At 41.6% G+C, this 18,270-nt stretch overlaps 1 protein-coding gene across 1 annotated transcript; it reads right to left on the reverse strand.

The window, feature by feature from the left end:
• Positions 1-930: 930 nt before the first annotated feature.
• On the reverse strand, positions 931-2,637 carry tmsb2 (thymosin beta 2). Its single transcript, XM_029847653.1, has 3 exons — positions 2,504-2,637; positions 1,568-1,672; positions 931-1,392 (listed from the first exon to the last, which is right to left on the reverse strand). The coding sequence occupies exons 2-3, from the start codon at positions 1,665-1,667 to the stop codon at positions 1,355-1,357; spliced, it is 138 nt and encodes a 45-aa protein (XP_029703513.1). The 5' UTR covers positions 1,668-1,672; positions 2,504-2,637; the 3' UTR covers positions 931-1,354.
• Between the last annotated feature and the right edge of the window lie 15,633 nt (positions 2,638-18,270).

Raw genomic sequence — 18,270 nt, forward strand, 5'->3', positions numbered from 1 at the left:
CCCATTAACCTGGATGGTGGCATGGAAATTGAATTCCATCATTACCTAATTACTCATTTATATGTTTACCACGTTAATCATGTCATCAATTAAATTATAAGAACACCAAAAAGGTCGAGAAGCATTGGTTTATTAGGCTCAAACGCTGTAAACCTATAAGCATCCAATCAAACTCTGTGAAAAGATCTGTCATATTGCTTCCAAAGCAGTGACACTTGTGATCGCATTACACATGAAGGAGTCAGCAGCACAAGAGAACGAAGGACGTGCTCGGGAGTTTCAGTAGTAACAGTGACCTCTAGCGGTAGGATGGCAATAAAGCATCCGCAAAGGCGTTCACTAAAACTGCAGCTGTTTTAGTACTTTACTGATTCCAACAATAGAATCAAACTTGAAAAGCCACGTCGAGATTCAGAAGGAGGCCGCAATTGTCTTTTTAAAAACTTGCAATGAAGGTAACATCCTAAAATTAATTGGGAATACTAGGTGAAGGAAGTCACAATTCTGGCACTGGCTCATATTCTTGCATGAAAAGGATGATGACAACAATAAAATAAAATACAATTACAACATTACACAGCCATGGTGCACTAATGTGACATCAATCGGGCTTTACCAAGGTGAGGTGCATTAGTTGGCAAAATAAAGAAATAAATAAAAAAGTTGTAAGGGGATAAAGATAAAAATATGCATTTCCCAAGCAAAAAAGCCAGCCATGCCTTGTCTTTGGTAATGAATTCTTCTTTTTATTCTACTTCTTATGATGGAGATGATTCGGGGAGCTTCAGAATGCAATTTTAGTCCCTGCTGAAATGATACCTTAATAAAATACATTCAAATATGGTGGATTGTTGCAGTGATTTTTTACATCTGGGGACACACTAAAGTGCATTATTCACATGACATCAATAAGGGAAAACAGACAGCTCTGACTCATTCCATGGGTTATCCTTTATTTGATAAAGAAAAGTAAAAAGTATATTAAGAAAACATCCCTCATGTTTAGATTCCAATTGCTCCCATGTATGTGGACTCAAAAGCCCACCCTTCCCGTTAACCTGGATCTCTGCCTTTCTCTATATGCTGCCTCTCCACTCCATCTCCAGTTTGGCAATATTTGACACTTATGAGACAGTTCAAGCTTACATTGGAAGACAGGCACCCAAGCTAAGGTTTTCCCACCCTGGTGGTAAGACATCCCCCTATGTGAGGCTGCCATATAAAACGGGGCACCCCAGGGAGCTGGCCAGCACCCTAATCTGAAGACAAAATAAGAGACTGAAACACTGTAGTAATCAAAGGAAAGTGCTTTCTTTTTTGCTGTGGCATCTTCTTTTCATCATGTGCTAGGGAGTCAAGGTGTGGCGTCGCCCTTCCTCTCCTGCTCAATGGCTGTGGGAGAAAACAAGAAGAAAGGGAATGAAAACATGACGATTTACAGAAACGGCTTCTATTCGCCAGCCGGCTTGCTGAGTGTGATTTTTTTGACAGTGCCAGGAGTGATGCGTGGTGCATGGACAGCATGGATAAATGCTGGGTATGGGCTTCCATCACCCGGAGCACTCACTCTCTTTGGTGGGCAGAGGGTTCTTTTCTTTGGTCTCCGTCTTCTTCAGCTTTGTCTTGTCAAAATTAGCGATTTCAGTCATGTCGGGCTTGTCAGACATTTTGCCTGTGAAGGATGAAAATTAAAAAAAAAAACAACTGAGCTTAGGGGCATTCAGATTTGACCTTCACTGTTTGTTATGAATTAATGTGTTGGGCATATATTTATTTCAGCTCTACACTGTGTTCAGGCTTTCATGGCTCTATACCACAATGGAAATAACCAAACAGACATGAAGGGCGTGGCTACAGCATGTCCACACATGTATGTCTGTGAGGGATGCCTGCCTCCTCCATACAGCCACGCTACCTTGATAGTCTCTAGAATGTGGATGCAGCTAAAATGTGACTATTTTTACCCATCTTTCCTTTGTCTCTTCATTCCCTTCTCTGTGGTTGGGTCTTTGTTCTTTCCCTCTGCATCCTCGCACACTGTCTCTCTCTCTCTCTTTCTCTGCAGCCACCCCTGCAGCCTCGTGGATCTAGCCTCCACTGCAGTCATATTCCTGACCTAGCCTCAGGTCTGACTGTTCTGCCAAACCTACCCATAAGTCATGCCGTGGAAGGAGGCCATTCGCTGTAACTGCTGTGAAATGACTCTCACTAATGTGTGTTTGAAACAGGCGTCATTAGCACATGGTTTGAATTTTAAATATTCCCTTAAAAAAGACACAGAAACATTTCCTGACAAAAGCTAAGGGTGTCCTACAACACAGCTCCATAACAGCATTCTCTCCATCAGTGTTAACATCAGTATCCTCCCTTTTCTCCCTCCACATCATTTCACAGCTTCCACTAGCCACAGCCACACCCTGAATCCTTTGTTTGAGTCCCTAGGAAACCAGAATGAGAAAGAAACACGTAGACGTGAAGGATGAACTGAAGGAGAGATTCTTACCGGTGCTGCACAGCAAGGAGCTTTAGGTCAACCAGCGGAGAGCTTAGGCAGCTAGAGGCAGAGAGAGATGGAGAGCAACGTAAAGGCTGAGAGAGTCTGCCGGTGTGTATGCACGCCTGCCTGCATCCAAGGGTGTGGGTATAAGAGAGAGAGAGAGAGAGAGAGAGAGAGAGAGAGAGAGAGAGCGAGAGAGAGAGAGAGAGAGAGAGAGAGAGAGAGCGAGAGAGAGAGAGAGAGCTTGGTCAGCCTGAGAGTAAATGTGCTAAATTATTAAAGTGACAGGCTATGTACAGTCCTATAGTTGACCTGAACATGCATCACAGTTATCTGATAAATAAAAACTACATACGTAATCACCGTCTCAGTCTTGAGATATAATCCTTTTGTATGTCATGTTTATTTTTAGTGTGTGGAGGAATATGGACGTCAGCCCCAGAGCTGAGACATTTATAACCCAAGTCCAGTGGCTGTCCTTATATGCCTGTAAAAGATCAACTCAATTTATGGAATGGGTGATATATAAGTGGGATCATTTTTAGAACTGATGTCATTATAAATATAATTTTCATATAAAACATAGACATAGAAAATAATGTTTCAATTACAATTTTTATAATATAGTTTATCCGGTCTCAATTTTTAAATGGCCATCTTCATGCATGTAAGTTTGTATAGACTAAATCTATTATTAATATGTTTAGAACAGCTGAGGTTCCTTCTCAAACAGTTCTTGTCTCAACCATGCATATATCCTTTAGATTGTGGCTGATAGTTCCTGATTACATCAGGATGTAATTTAAGAAGTGATGTGCTGGGCTCCTGCACATTTACTGACATCAGCTCATCCGCGGCTCTTTCCCGTTCAGGCCTGAGGTTGCCTCCCTCAGGGTTGGAGAACTTTACTGTTCCCGTTGTGATGATGAGTCACCATGAACTCACCCCTCAGAATGATTGCAGCGTGATCCAGCAAATTTGTGAAACATCGTGTCAATTTGTGACATCATTTTACTGGATCTCTCTCTGCAACTAATATGGAACCAAAATTAGGTGCTATAAAAACGGGTGGCAGCGCCCCTTGTGGTAAACATTGGCAAGTGCGTTCTTAGAAAGTCGCACGTGGATTGCCTTTACTGCGGCAGCCATGTTTTTAAGTGACGTCAGGGTTGTGGAACTCAATAACTAGTAATTAACTAGCAACCAAGACGCGGGATGACTTTAAATAAGCTCATTATAATCTGCTCTCCCTCTCTTCCCCCTCTCTCTCTTGTTGACCTTCTCTACATTTGCCTGGGCCCTTTTATTAACCTTTCTGCTTGAAATGTTATCATATTTGAGGCCTGGAGACAAGATGTACAGACCCAAATGTCAGGCAGAGCAACAAAATGGCCTGTCAGAACATTCAGACAGATCACTGTCCATTGGTGAATGGCATTTGACCACTGACGCATTTGGGTGATCTTTGCTTTAGATTATTTCTGGAAGAAGAAATTATACATATAGAAACTTTTTCAACAGCTGTTATAATATGCAGAGTTATTGACGTATAGCTAATTGTAGTTAGGGTTAGAGTGAGTATTTTAAGTGTCGAACAGCAGGTTAACATGCTTTAAACACAAGGTGGCAGCACAAGACAACGCTACTTTTCTAAGACAACGACATTAACTTTCCAAGACCATGAGGAAGGAATTATCTCAAAGCACACCAAACATGTACATCATGAATCATCTTCTATACAAGTCATCATATGGAAAATGAGCTTTTAAAAATCACAGTTACTTTAGAAATTTAGCCTCAAGTAAAGCAACTTATTTGAACAAGTGATGGATAATATTGTGTCTTGGAGGTTTATACTGTTTAAAGCAGGCGTTTGATTCTACAAACACAAATTAGCAGTACAAATTAGTACAAATTTAAGATTGACTTTAATGGCAAGGGAGGGGTTATGGGGTGGGGTGGATTTAAATAGTATATCTTACTTTAGTGTGAAATGTGGGAAGATTTTGTATTTTTAAGGGACAGATATTTGTATTTATGTTGCAGAGTATCCCATCACTGTCGCTAACAGCTCAGATAGCAACACTCTGCTCCAGGATTCCCGATATGACCTGATGGCACACATTGCTGCATCAATTCAAAACAGTTGTTTTCTACATCTTTCGCAGCTCCTGCTTCTGACAGACCTCAGTAATTTGATCATATTCCCGCTCCTGATGCTTTAGACTTTATTATACCCTTGGGATGTTCTTTTCTACAGCACCACCTCCTACTACTGTTGTCAGTTAGGGGATAACTGCATGCTTTCCTGTGCCTTCATCTGTGGTTTATCTGTCACTACACTCTGGCTGATTAGCCACCCACCATTCCATCCATGTGAATGGGGAAGTCCTGGCCCTACTCCATTGCAGTAGTCGTCTAGGTGGATTGTGGACTTTCCTGTCCATACTCTGTGCACAGGTTCCTGGAGATGATGCCAGCTACTTATAAACTAAGTCCTTTTTAAGGCCTGCTCAGGCCTGCACACCATCCTTGGTACCAAAGGTGGTGGAAAAAGAATAATCGTAGCAGGCTTCAGCTCAGTAACATTTTGCCCGTTCTAAAGAACAGTTTGTAAAAGTGATACAACAACATGCACTTGATGATACTTCTAAGAACAAGAATGGACACAGAGGGTTAAGGTGAGCATTACTTAAACCATTTTCATTTTACACTTCCCTCTGTTTGATGAATTACATATATACATTATTTACAAAGAGTCATCATTTCAGTATTTGGGTCACGATAAAGTATCCGGTTCATATTAAACCGTTAGATGACAAACAGCCTCATCCAAATATTCTGAAAATCGAATCAAGCGTACAGTAACACTCATATTTGTAGTAACACACTACAGCCGCCATCTCGCTCAGCTAACAGCTTATCTAAGGGCATGTTGAAGGATCAATCTGATTAAAGGCAACGGAATTTATCCTAATTAAACTGTGTTGTTGGTCCACTACTAGCATAGTGTGGTCTTCTGGAATGTGTCTGGGAACCCGAAAGAGTGATTTTGGTCATCAAAAAGGAAGAGAGGTGTCGGGTAGAACTCCCAGTCTTATACAGTAAAAAGGTTTATTCATACAAGTCAAACATGAGGAGCACAGTGTGGCAAAGGGGGTGGACTCGCTCTCACTGGGGTGCTTTTTTCTAATTTTCACGTACAGTAGAACTTTTGGTTCTTGGTGCGTCATCGCAGGGAATAATTACGACTAATGATTCAGAGGTATGATTCTGGTATTATTCACTAAGTGGCTTTAAATAGATGCGGTTGTTTACATAGTCTAAATGCAACATCTAGTGATAAAAAAACAGGTTTCTATATTTTATATATAGAATTCTCTTCGTTGAAGTTATAGTGTTTTCTAAATGATGAACTTATCATTTACTGCACTTGTTATTATCTGTTAATGTTTATAAATGATTACACCATTTTAACTAAAGGGGACTTGTGAATGAGCAATAATATAAATTGGTACCAGAAATGGTGGCTTGTTCTATAGGATAGATCTCTCTTGTTTTTGGGAAGAGCTTGAAGAGGTAGAAGACATTTGCCAGCACTGCAGTTTCAGTTTGAGTGATGACCTTTGCTGATTTAACTTGAAAGTGTCTCAATTAAATTTTTTAAAATCTTTATTCATTAACATTAAATCGGCAAAATTTGTGAGGTCTCGGGTGTGTGTGTGTGTGTATGCGTGTGTGTCCCAGTTGTTGCCCTCATAAATGCCAGCACTCAGCCTGCCCCTTCCCATCTTCACTGTTTAGAAAAAACTCGACTATGTAGACACTGAAATTATACACTAACTCGACACTAACTATTGTTGCATGTTGGGTTTTTTTTTGGAATGAGACATGCGACTGCATATTTCCATGAAATTTGAAGGAATCATGTAGAAGTCGTGGGTTAAACAGACTCGTTTGAGTTTTCAACATAGGAGTCAATGGAGTTGTGGCAGCAGTGGGTCAGTTTAAGGAGTTCTGTGAAGTTTTACATTCCAAAACTGTCATTTATGTGACAGTTTACACCAATTTCTACAAAAGGATGTCATTTTTATGTTTGTAGGACATACACAACGAGAGCTGCAAAACATTCACGGAGTTTTGAGATATTCTTTCAAGCCTGTAGACTCTGGGTCACATGACTCCATGTGCTAGCTGGTCACATTCACACCTATAGTAAATTATGAGGAAACTGGAGCAAATATGAGGTGGTTTCCATGCTGACAATTAGTTTATTCTAATTCAATATTGTTAAAAAAAAAAAAAGCCAAAAAGAGCAAATCAATTATGCCACATACATGTACATGTGACTTAAAGTGAAAATTCTTTGTTGTCATGTTAAAGTATGTATATTGATACGTGTGTACAAAATGGCATGCTGTTGCTAGGATGTGTGGGCCAGAAATCAAAGACGGTGATTAAAGAGATCAGAGACACTAAACATGGCGAGCGAAGAACTCACAGACATCAAAGCGCCTGAACACATACAGAAAATGGACAAGTTGACTTGTTCATGAAACGATCAACCGTGAGCATTTCTGCGCTTTTTCCTCTTTATAGTGAGAACTCTTAATCATCTGAAAAGGTGAAAACTATGGCTGAACCAGAGAGAACATACTCTCTATCTGAGCTTGTGGTGCGACATCTAAGCAGAAACAAAGAGCTGCCAAGTTCTACCCCTGCCAGCGCAGGAGGGATAGACTCGTTTTTAGGGTTGCAGCAGAGCAGCAGAGGTCTTCCTCTGCGTCCTGCACCTTCTGCTCCAGGTTTCTGTCTAAGTCATCATCAAGCACCCATCAGCCAGCACTCCCGTGGAACGGATGCTGATGTTCGACCTAACCTGACTACACTCAAAGGATTTCCATCATTGTCGGAGTTAATCCAGGGCCATTCAAACCACAGCCCTGCAGCATTTAGGCCTCTGACCTCTGTCAAGACTGAAACCTTGGCTGTGCCAGAGACAACGGCCTCCTTGGCTGAGATTGCCGCACATCATCTAAGCAAGGACAACGACCTTAGATCTTTTAAAACAGTGAGCTCAGGAGGGACAGGCACTTTGTATTCAGGGTTGCAGGATCACAGCAGGGCTCTTCCTCCTCTTTTGTCTCCGTCTTGCCCTGGGTGTAGTCTTAGATCTCCTCAAGCAACCATCAGCCAGCAGCTACCTGGAATAAATGTTGATGTTCCACCTGAGTTATTCCAGGACCATTCAAATTCTAGTTCCTCAGTAATTAAGCCTCTGACTTCTGTCAAGGCCACAACAGTTGTTGAGAACATGGCGTCACTGTCTGAGCTTGTTGAACATCTAAGCATGGACACAGACCTCCAGCCTGAGCGTGACGAGAGCCTAGCAAATAGCCTGATCTTTTCTGAAACCACTGAAGTTTTACCGTCAAGCTTAGGAACAGCTCTCTCTCTCTCTTCTTCATCTAAAGAATCAAGGAAAGTCAGAGCAGAAACTCCACCAAGATGTCCGACCCTCACCCCAGCTATCTTCTATTTGCCACCCATACGGGGAGAATCCTCAGATGCATCTGATGGTGCTGCAGTTTCCGGGCAGCAGAAAAAGCACAAGATGGAGCTAAAGAAGGAGGATTTCCTGGTTTTGTGGCCTGGACAAATAGAGGTGGTGAAGTCAAACACCTTTTATCAAGTCTTATATCATCCTCTCCCCAAATTTCAAAAGGCTGACCCACAACGTCCACCGATTGTACCTTTTCAGTTTGACACACCTTCACCTGACGACATTGCCCTGGAAAAAGGACTAAAACCACACAACTGGAAAACTCGTATCAGTCGCAGGTTGACTGTTTTAAAAAAGGCATCTTCTTGAGTGATGGTTTTCCAGACAGTGCATGAGCATCTTTCTTTCAGACAAATTTATGAAAGATGGGAGATTTGTGAGCCTTTAAAATCCAATTAAAGAAACCCATGCCAGCTGAATCTTGTGAAGTGCAACTTCTTTGGTTTCCAGTGGTCTGACGGGCTGCAAGTTTTGGAGGGGACAAGATTCATTAGAACAATTCAGGATCACTGGGAGCAGATAAGCAGACCACTTCAGTTCACTATCTTCAGGACTAATGACACACTGTTTGATTGGTGCCCCGGGTTCTATCGGCCTTGCAATGAGCTTAAAGTATCTTCATGTGGAGGAGTTATCTCTCCCAGCCAGCCGGGGGACAGTGACAGAGCAGCAAAACACACAGCGGTGAGGGAGAATAGATGCAGAAAGAGATGACGAGTGAGAAGTAAAGAAGAGATAGACGATAGGGCGATTGCAGCGCGGCTATGAACTCAAAACACATTTGTAAGGCGCCATATCAGCCACAGGAGGGTAATGGCGATCTAAAGGTGGTGTTATTGGTGTTTGTGTTTCTTTCTGAAATATCTACACTATCAGGCTCAGTTAAAATTGGGAAACCCAAAGAACACCATGCATCCATGCACGGTGTTCAGATCCATGCATCTCTTCTGTATTCAAGACCACTTATCGTGTGTTTTCTACCTTCTCTCTTATACGGAGAACTGGGTTAGATTACATATATCCTGTAAATGAGTCTTTGATGTAATTTAACCCACAAATGAGCTGTAATTAAAGTGACTTTACTCATTTTGAAAAGTAAAAAGAGGAAAGGACGGGTCTCTTGCCTGAAAAGAACGCGTGCATTTGCTGCTGTTCATTGCAGGCTTTTGAATCAGGACTGACTGGAGCGCACTCTCTCGTGCTTCAGTCGCCAGCTCTGCGGCACTGCCATGATAAACGGTGAGCATGTCAAAGACAGAATTTATTTTCATTAAGCTCTCAAGCAAATGTCCTAGTCAATAGCGAGAGTCAATGAAAATTAGATTCAACGCGCTAAAAACAGACATTTCTCATTATTAGCTGTGCAATTATAAATAGGAAATATTGAACAGAATTATACAGCTAGCTTTGGCACTTGTATAACCTCTATGTTGTGACATACAGAGCAACCAGGTCTGTGTATCTTCTTTCTCTTAAAAGTAGCCTTTGAGGCCCCGTCTAAATGGACATTAGTGTCAGACATGATGTCAGCTGCTCTGTGTTCCTGAGGACTTCCAGCGTTGTTCTCATATTCTGCTCAGAACGGACCTCATTGTGGTTTTTCTACTTTTTCTTGACTACTGCAAGGAGACAACCTTCTGGTGTTCAAACCAGTTACTGGCCTGATCTACCACACAATACATTTTCATCCTGTGTGTATGAAAGAAACTGGATTAGATCCCACTGTCTGTGAAAATGATCATTATGAGTGATCCTTGTAGGGTTTCTTACACTCTGAAGTTGAGGTTTTGTCCTTGCCTGCAGTCAAATCCTTTATGTATTTATTCCACATCTATCTCTGCTTTGATCTACTGATAATCTACTTGTTTGTTCTCCCAATTTGGAGTTTGTTGTTGTGGACTGTCACTTTTTCAAGATAAGGATAAAGCTATGGAGAGTCAGTTTAATTTACATCAATGGGGATTTTTCAAAAAAAAAAAAGGCTAAATGTGCTGTTTAGAAGTATTTTACTGAAATGGTATTTGCAGTATGAATATTTTGTTTATTTCTATCTTGGTATTCTGGCTCTTTTATGGTCTATATGGCATTTAAAATCAGATCATAAACCCCCCAAAATAGGAAAATAAACAGAAGAGAGGTGCACTTTTCCTGCAATCACAACAAAAACCATAAAAACAAGTAATAAAGTATGAAATGTACTTTGGAGACATCATTTGTGTCATTACAAAGTTGCAAACAAGACAATTGGGAAAAAACGTGTCTGGCAAACCGAATGATCTTTCCCGGTCAGGGAACTCTTTTACAATAATGGAAAATTGTCATTATGGGTCATTTTAATCATTAAGTGTCGACAGCGTGCGCCATTTTCTTAAGAGTGTTATGAGACGAATCTCAAAATCAGCCATCTCAGATGGCTGCAGACACAAAAGAAATAAAATTCTAGTAGACAAATGAACGTTCTTCTTCACAACCGGCTCGTATGATTATCTCATTATTTATATTGAATACGTGAAGTCATGCCGAACACATGTTCTCCTCTGACATTGTATGATAAGAGCGTTGTCATTCAGATAAAACTTGTGTGGGTTGAATGACTCACAGCAGCTTTCAAATCCAGGGATCTTTGTTGGAGAGCACGTACTACTCATCTAAACATCTCACATTAACACCGGCTATCCCGGCTGTCCTAGGTGAGAGGCGGGGTATTCCCTGGATCAGTGGACAGCTCATCACAGGGATGCCATATAGTTTAAATTAAATATGCACTCACAATCACATCTAAAGTCCATTGAGAGTCACCAATGAATCTATCCTCTAAATGTCTGTAGAAAATGGGAGGAAGCTGGAGTACCAGGAGAGGCCCCACAGAGACACAGGGGCACCATGCAAACTGATGCACACACACTGATCCCAGCGGGGTTTGAACCCACTGCTTCGAGGGGACAGTGCTAACCACTGCACCCCTGCGCTGCTCAACACTGAATAAATATTAGAAAAAGCAACACTCGCAGCATGTTATAGTAGATGAAAATGCAAGCTCGTGAATTAACAACCCTGCCGTTGGGACAGAAAAGAAAAAGTGGTGATATTATATTAACGAGCACTTTTATTCTAAATCCTGCGTGGCCTGGGGTCAGTTTGATTTATCCACAATGGCGGGTAATGGCTCTGTCGGTGTGTTTCTGAGGCTTTTGAAATGAGAGATCAATGCAGAGGTGGGCTCGCTGCCGCATCTCAAGTGGCGAGGTCAGCCTCTTGACGTGATATCAGAAGGACACTAAGAAAGGGGATGAAAAAAGAAAACACGCCTGGAGTGCTGTTCGGAGTGAAAGGGGCACCGCAAACCTCATGGCAGGCTCAGTGCTTTCATTTAGCTGTCAAATGCACGCTGCGCCAAAGTGAGTGGAATTGTTGCTACTTTACCTCTGAGAAATCAGCACTGCTCTGCTATTTTAAAACAAATCAAATCCATAAACACATATTGGAGACATATATTTCAGCACAATTTCCTCCGCTCTTGCACAAAAACAACTCATGCCTTCTGTGCATTTCACCTTGAACGTCGAAATAGCTCAAACTGAGCCGTGAAATGGAAGTCTGTGGGAGCAGGGGAAGCTCTCCCCCGCAACAGCAACAAGGCGAATCAGCTCTTTGTTTTGTTGTTGCGGTTCTTCGCGAGGCGAGTTGACATTTGCTCAGGAATCCCTGCTCCTGACACCTGAAAGGCACCGGCGCTCCCCTTCTGAAATAGAGAGATTAATAAATGCCCCTCTGACTGGTTTAGGATTAAAAAGAACACACACATACACAACACTAGATGCACTGGCATGTGCACGAGCGTGTCTTTGTCGGTACAATACGCTGCACGTTATCTCTGCACAGCCACCTGTTTATATGAAGGGAGACAACAAACGTCATATGAATTCCAATAAGGCTCAACCTCGGAGTATAAACACTTCATCATTGCAAAGCCAGTGCTGTAATCTAAATCCCTTATTTAAAAGCTGTGTGTGTGAGGGGGTGTGCGTGCGCACACTCAAAGAAATCAAATCAAGTTTTAAGAGAGCATCATTTGCAGAGTGGGGTTAAGATAAGGCGTAAGTGTCAACAAGGAAATGATTTTTGGGTTAATTAGCAAGAACTGTGTTCATAATGAAGCTGCCAGATAAACCGGTGATTCACCAGTTTAGAAATATGCTAAAACAACTTGTGACTGTCGTTGACGATCAAACTTTAAGCTGTGGCCGTGGATCAAATGCTTTTCAGAAAAAGGACACAACCTTTTGCACGGCAGGAGCAGCTAAATATTCAGCTCACGTTGCTCCGATTTTCAAAAAGGTTGGGTTTTGGTTTTTTTTTTCTTCTTCCCCAAACTGTTGGAAATTAAAGATGCAAATCCCCGGATTAGCACAATTGAGTTTGCTCAAATTTCGGTAATGCCATGTTTCCGAAGCTTCGTCCATTAGGCACCTGCTGCAGTCACGGCTGAATGGCCCGACAGGAAATTGACTGGTTTTAGGGGGCACTGAAAGAGAAAAATGGAGACCCTTGCACAAAGTCAGGGAGAGGAAGTTCTGTTGTTTATGAACCCAATTACTGCATGTGTGTGTGTGTGTGTGTGGAAGGGGGGGGGGGGGGCAGAGAGAGATTAAATCATCTTGTCTGCAGGCAGGTGTGTCAGCAAGCCCTGACAGTCTGATTTCATGGTCCACGGGCTGAGCCACACGCAGACACACTCTCTCTTGGTGTTAGATATGATTGGCCCTGTGGGTCATCCAAGAAGACTTCAGAAAAATGACGATTTCAAGGAGCCAATTGTGACGGAGCAAGTGGCCCCTGAATTACTATAACTAGTTGTCTTGCGGTATCTTTAATGAAGATGCAGCTCCAAGGTTCAATCTCTGGCAGTACAGTTGGACAACCCTTACCACTAGATGGAGGAGTTGCTCTGATGAATATATCGTAGCATTTACGCGATGGTTGGACACCATGTGAGTGTTTCACTGTTTCTGCAATTGGCACTGGTTGGAGTAGATTTAACACAAATGACCACGTGGATCAGGCTGTGTTGTAGACTTTGCATCGCCTCCATTACTGGAGTACAAGAGGCTTGTTGTACTGAGCTCACACACATAAGCACACACACATGCACACAATCTGTGGATAAACAGTATAATTGTTTTAAGCGCTTATGTGTTATGTAAATGGTCTTTAGTCACAGATGATATAACAAGATGAAAGATACTTTGTACAAGGACATTAGCTAAGACTAGAATTGCTAAAACTGGGACTTAATATTCTGGTCAATATTCTTTCCGCAAGAAACCTAAAAACAGGTGTGCAGTTCTGCCTGGTCTTGTAGGAAACAAAGCTGCATCATCTGCAGTTTGGAACTGTAAATGCAAACATGTTGACATTTTATAACCTTTGCACGCCCAATGGACTTTACTGGGAGATGCTGTACAGGCTCACATGCATGAATGGGAGTGTGAGCAGGCAGCTCAGCGTTTGTGTTAGCTAACCCTAAGTGAGGAAGTTCAGCAAAGCTGGCCTCTCAGCAGATGCTACATTCAAGGTTACATTTGTCATCAAAATAAACAGCTCTCGTGTCTAGAACTACTTTAAGAATAAGGGTCTTGTTAGTCAGGAGGCAGTTATGAGGTTGTCCGGTCAAAGATGCGAGCACACTTTCTTATTTAGAAATTATTTCTCCGCGGCCCCTTGGTATCAAGAGTGTGCATGTGCACACTTGAGCTTCGTCTGCTGTTTTCTTTTCAGCATGTTTTTTATTTTGTTGTCATTCAAGTGGACTGCTTGTCACTTTTATTGCAGATTTTATTAATTACTAAAGCTTATATAAGCATATTTTAACATTATAATTGAGGTGTACTGTCACTAAATGTCCTTTGTAGTTATCACTGAAGAACAGCTTTACAGCAAGTTTGTTTGAAATGTAAGCATCTCAGGGGTGCCCATTTCTGTCGGTGCTGTTCGCGAAGCAAGCAGTCGGTCAATCAAGAGGTTTCACCTTATGAGAAATTTGAATCAAATTGAAATGAGGTAATTACAAGGACAGTAACCGTTTCTGCAAAATCCAGTCAAAATCATAGAGTTTATGTGCGTGCCCTTGAGAGTTATATTGTCCTTTTATCTAAATAAGTACCTCTAGTAGAATGCAGGCTAGAGTTCTGAAGAGGTGCTGCTACCCTTTTATGCTGGGCTATAAATTCCCCCTGTAGCTGCAGGTCCAACCCACACCTCTCTCCTTTCTTGCAGGTACTGCAGGCGTGTTCCAGTCTGTGAAATCTGCAGGCTGCTGCGGCTAAATGTGGATATGTCAGCTAGTTACAACCATAGCACCTCATTTCTAAAAATCCCCAGTGTAAAGCTTGACCTCTAAGACTTCTGATCGTTTCTGATTATGTATAGGTTGAAGTCACAAAAGATGCTGAGCTTTAAAAAGCTTTGCTTAAGCAGGATCTGAGCCTCCTGTTGAAGCTGGCGCACCTGTGATTTTCTGAACCACTACTAAGCATTTAGGAGCTTATGAGGAGGAAAAAATATAGTGGCAGCCGGTTTGAAAATCATGTAGAAATAATCTGGCAAAACACTGACGTGCACAATGAATAAAATAAGTCTCAATATGTGATACAATTTGATACAACATCTAGCATGTTAAACACCAGCCAGATCATTCAATCAACCAAACATATACAAGATAAATGATAAGGAGCCTCATCACTTTTCCTCGTCCTGGCAGTTGATTGCACTTTGCTCACTTCTTCCCAATTTAACTCCAGGCACTGGTTATGAGGAGGCCGCTGCAAGTCAGTGTGGTTCCGAATGTTTCCCTCTGCCATGAGGAATCACCACTCACTTCATTATATCTATAACGAAGCCTCCACTGACCCCATTCTCGTTTCTTTAGCCCTCGGCTCCCCACTTACCCGACGCCATTTCCATGTTACATCGCCCTCAGGGAGGGAAACAAGTAATTAGTATGCCGATGCACGAGTCGCTGATGTTGCTGTAACTAGTTAAACAGCTCCTTCGACCTCTCGCCATGGCAGAGCACTGACAAAGCTTCTGATGTGCATGTGTGGGCGTGCTTCTTCGACGCGTTTCGTAAAGATGCTGAAGTGACACCGCGGCACATATTAATCCTGCCAAAGTGAAATATAACACTAATGACAGTATGTGGTCCACACACTGCCATTGTTCTGTCTGTCTTTTAATGCAGTTACATAAGAATATCGAAACATTTGCTGGATGTGCGCTCAGGTTGATTCTTTTTTTTTTTTGTGCAAGCACAGGATTAATGGAGCGTTGCTATGACAATGGCATTTAAAATCAACCTCAGCCCATGCTTCTATTAGCACTTTTTTATGTCCTATGTTCAAAATCTATGTTTTTGTACATTTTTACTAATTTAAGAGCAAAAGACAAGATATGCTGACCTACGGGAACACACATCCAGGGAGCGAGAGAGAGAAGAGGTGGGGGAAAGAGTGCTCTTTTGCACCTTTTGAATATGTCATTTTACCACCACTGTGAGCGTCACCTTTGCCGAAGCCAGGAATAAGATGTCTATGTGCATGTGTGCCTTTACGTGCTTCGCTGTGAGCGTGTACATATCGAGTGTGCGACCTGACCTACTCTGATTAGATCAGTATTATTGTCTACAGTCATTGCTACAGGGTGTGAGACCATGCTTGGGGTTTCCCCAGCATGCCCTCCCCAACACATGATCTTTGTTCTCGTCTAAACTGATTAAAGATGACGTGATAATGGCCTTCACATACATACCTTCACATACCATCCATGAATACAACACAATACCTTGGCTTTGTTTGAATTTAGAAGAATTCTAAATTCTAAAAGAATTGAATTTATTGTATTTATATGAATGACTTGTGGTTCAACCTGCGCTCTACAGCATAATTACAGCTCATAATATTTAAAATGGCATTCACCAAAGCACAAGATGACGCGTAAACTCTGCTTTATGGTCAGTATATTCTAAACAGTGCACTAAAATATGGGATGCGGGAGACTCTTGGTTAATTCCACATCTCCGTCTCCTCCTGTGGACTAATTTGGCCTTCAAGCTGTTTTCCACCAATCAAAATTTGCTCAGGTCAATCAGGGTAGCAATTAAAAGTGTCCCAGCTGATTCGAAAAGCCACTGATGAATCCACACAGACAAACACAAAAATAAACTTAGCGAAAGAGAGTGTGTGTACTTGTGTAGTCTCAAAAGAGGTTTTCTGAGAGTAAGAGCACCAAGCTTAGCTGGCTTTGCTGTAGTGATGATAGATATCTGGGTGGAGGCTCTCTGGAGACAGGACAACTGCTGCTTGTATCCACTAGCAGGGAAATATGAGTGGAACCAAGGAGAAAACCCTCCTCTGATGCTGTGGTATGGGAGGTAGAAAACCAAAAAAAAAAAGAGGCTGATGCAAAATGAGGAGCATAAAAAACATATAAAGCAAATCAAGTGGAATAACTCTCAGATGGCTGAATGTATGATACAGTATGCTGGGCCCACTCTTGGCATTGGCAACATATTCAATTTCCTGTTCTAGGGGGCACCACGTCATGCCTCCCACAAAAAGCAATAAATAAAATATATCAAATTTAAAAATAAATAAATAGGAAAAAATGTCATTATTGATGTAATTTAAAGTTATTTTAGTGCTAATTTCTAAGTGCATAATCTCACCTTGGGACCAAAATGGTTGATGTCTGAAGCTCAAACCTGAAGTTATGACAAATCATTTAAAACACAGAAAACTGCAGAAGAAATTGCACCAAAGGTTAATCATATTTCCTTTTCTTTAATTCCTGGGATATGGGTTGAGGGTATGAAGTTTGCATGTAAATAGCACAGACACCGCAGAGAGAAATCCAGGGATCATTAGTCACCACTGACATACGTGCTGGCTCTGACATTATTGCTTTCCTCCCACACACAAACTCGTCCTGCTGCAACAAAAACTGTGTTTGACCTATAAATGATGTCACAATATGCCAGATCACCATAGTAAAAATGAACAGTGAGGGAAATTGAATTTGTGGACTGTGAAACTGCATTATTTATGTGTGATTTTAGAAGAAATATGCAGTGTTATGCACAAGTAGAGGTTGGGGCTCCTGTTGCAGACACCTGTTGTTGGTTTGTTCTTGTCTCAGATTTTTATTCATTTATTGTTTTTATTTTTTATTAATTCAAACTACTCTTTCCAAGTTCATGCACACAGGATCAAGCTCTAACATAAATCCACGTTTACAGTTGGATGAATCACTGAACTATCTCTTTAAAACCAAAGACAGCTGAAAAATAGCCCTGTGAGAGCAGCACATGGTAAAGCAAAGACAAAACAACAAGAAAATATTATCTTTCCAACATAAGGGGCTCCTTTCAAATGATCACAGGTTGCTTCAGAGCACCTCTCAAATCACTGTTGAACTTTTTTGATGCATCGTGATCATCCTTATGATGACATTTAACATCATTATCTTAGTGTCAGAGTGTTGTTAAATAAGTCATTTGGCAGCATCAAGTAAAGCTGCTTTTACCAATACTGATTGAAAACATCTGCAGGTTTAGTGACAGAAGTTCTAAGGTTGAGATGGCAAAGCAAAAAAATCCTATACAAGTTTAGGTACGCAGATAACTGAGAACTGGCCACTGCCAGTTAAGAACAATGATAAAGCCAAAAGACCTCACTGACTGTTGTGGTCAAAAAGAGGGCTGTAGTTTTAGATATCTAAAAAAGAAAAACAGAAAAGAGAAAAATCAAAATCTGTCAGAACACTTGGGGAGGAGGTGGACTGTTAAGATCTCACTGAGCTTTGTGTTCAGCGGAGGATTTGAGAGATCGGCAAGATGTTAGCAGACCACAAGCCATCTGCTAATAGAAAAGGGTCTCTTCAACAGGCCAGAATGTCAGAAGTGGGATTCAAACCCACGCCTCCAGTGGAGACTGCGACTGCGAAGATAAATAGTTGAGACACATTAACAATTGGCTTTAACCAACTCTAAACTATGTGGACCTCTAACTCAAACATCCTTAGTTTGATGCTCGTTTGAAAAACAGTAGACAGGGCTGTGGTGCCAGCACCTGCCCTGCCACAATCCTACTGCAATTTTTGATTGACAACGGTTCTCGTATATCCAGCTAAAACATAGCACGTTTGGCCACTGCTC

This window comes from Takifugu rubripes, chromosome 14 (genome assembly GCF_901000725.2).
Source record: "Takifugu rubripes chromosome 14, fTakRub1.2, whole genome shotgun sequence".
NCBI classification, from domain to species: Eukaryota; Metazoa; Chordata; class Actinopteri; order Tetraodontiformes; family Tetraodontidae; genus Takifugu; species Takifugu rubripes.

What these genes read in the sequence shown, in the direction of transcription:
- tmsb2 (XM_029847653.1), bottom strand. Translation starts at nt 1,667, where the DNA reads ATGTCTGACAAGCCCGACATGACTGAAATCGCTAATTTTGACAAGACA. An exon ending in CCCTCTGCCCACCAAAGAGA is followed by an intron (nt 1,393 to 1,567) that starts GTGAGTGCTCCG and finishes TTTCTCCCACAG; the next exon opens with CCATTGAGCAGGAGAGGAAG.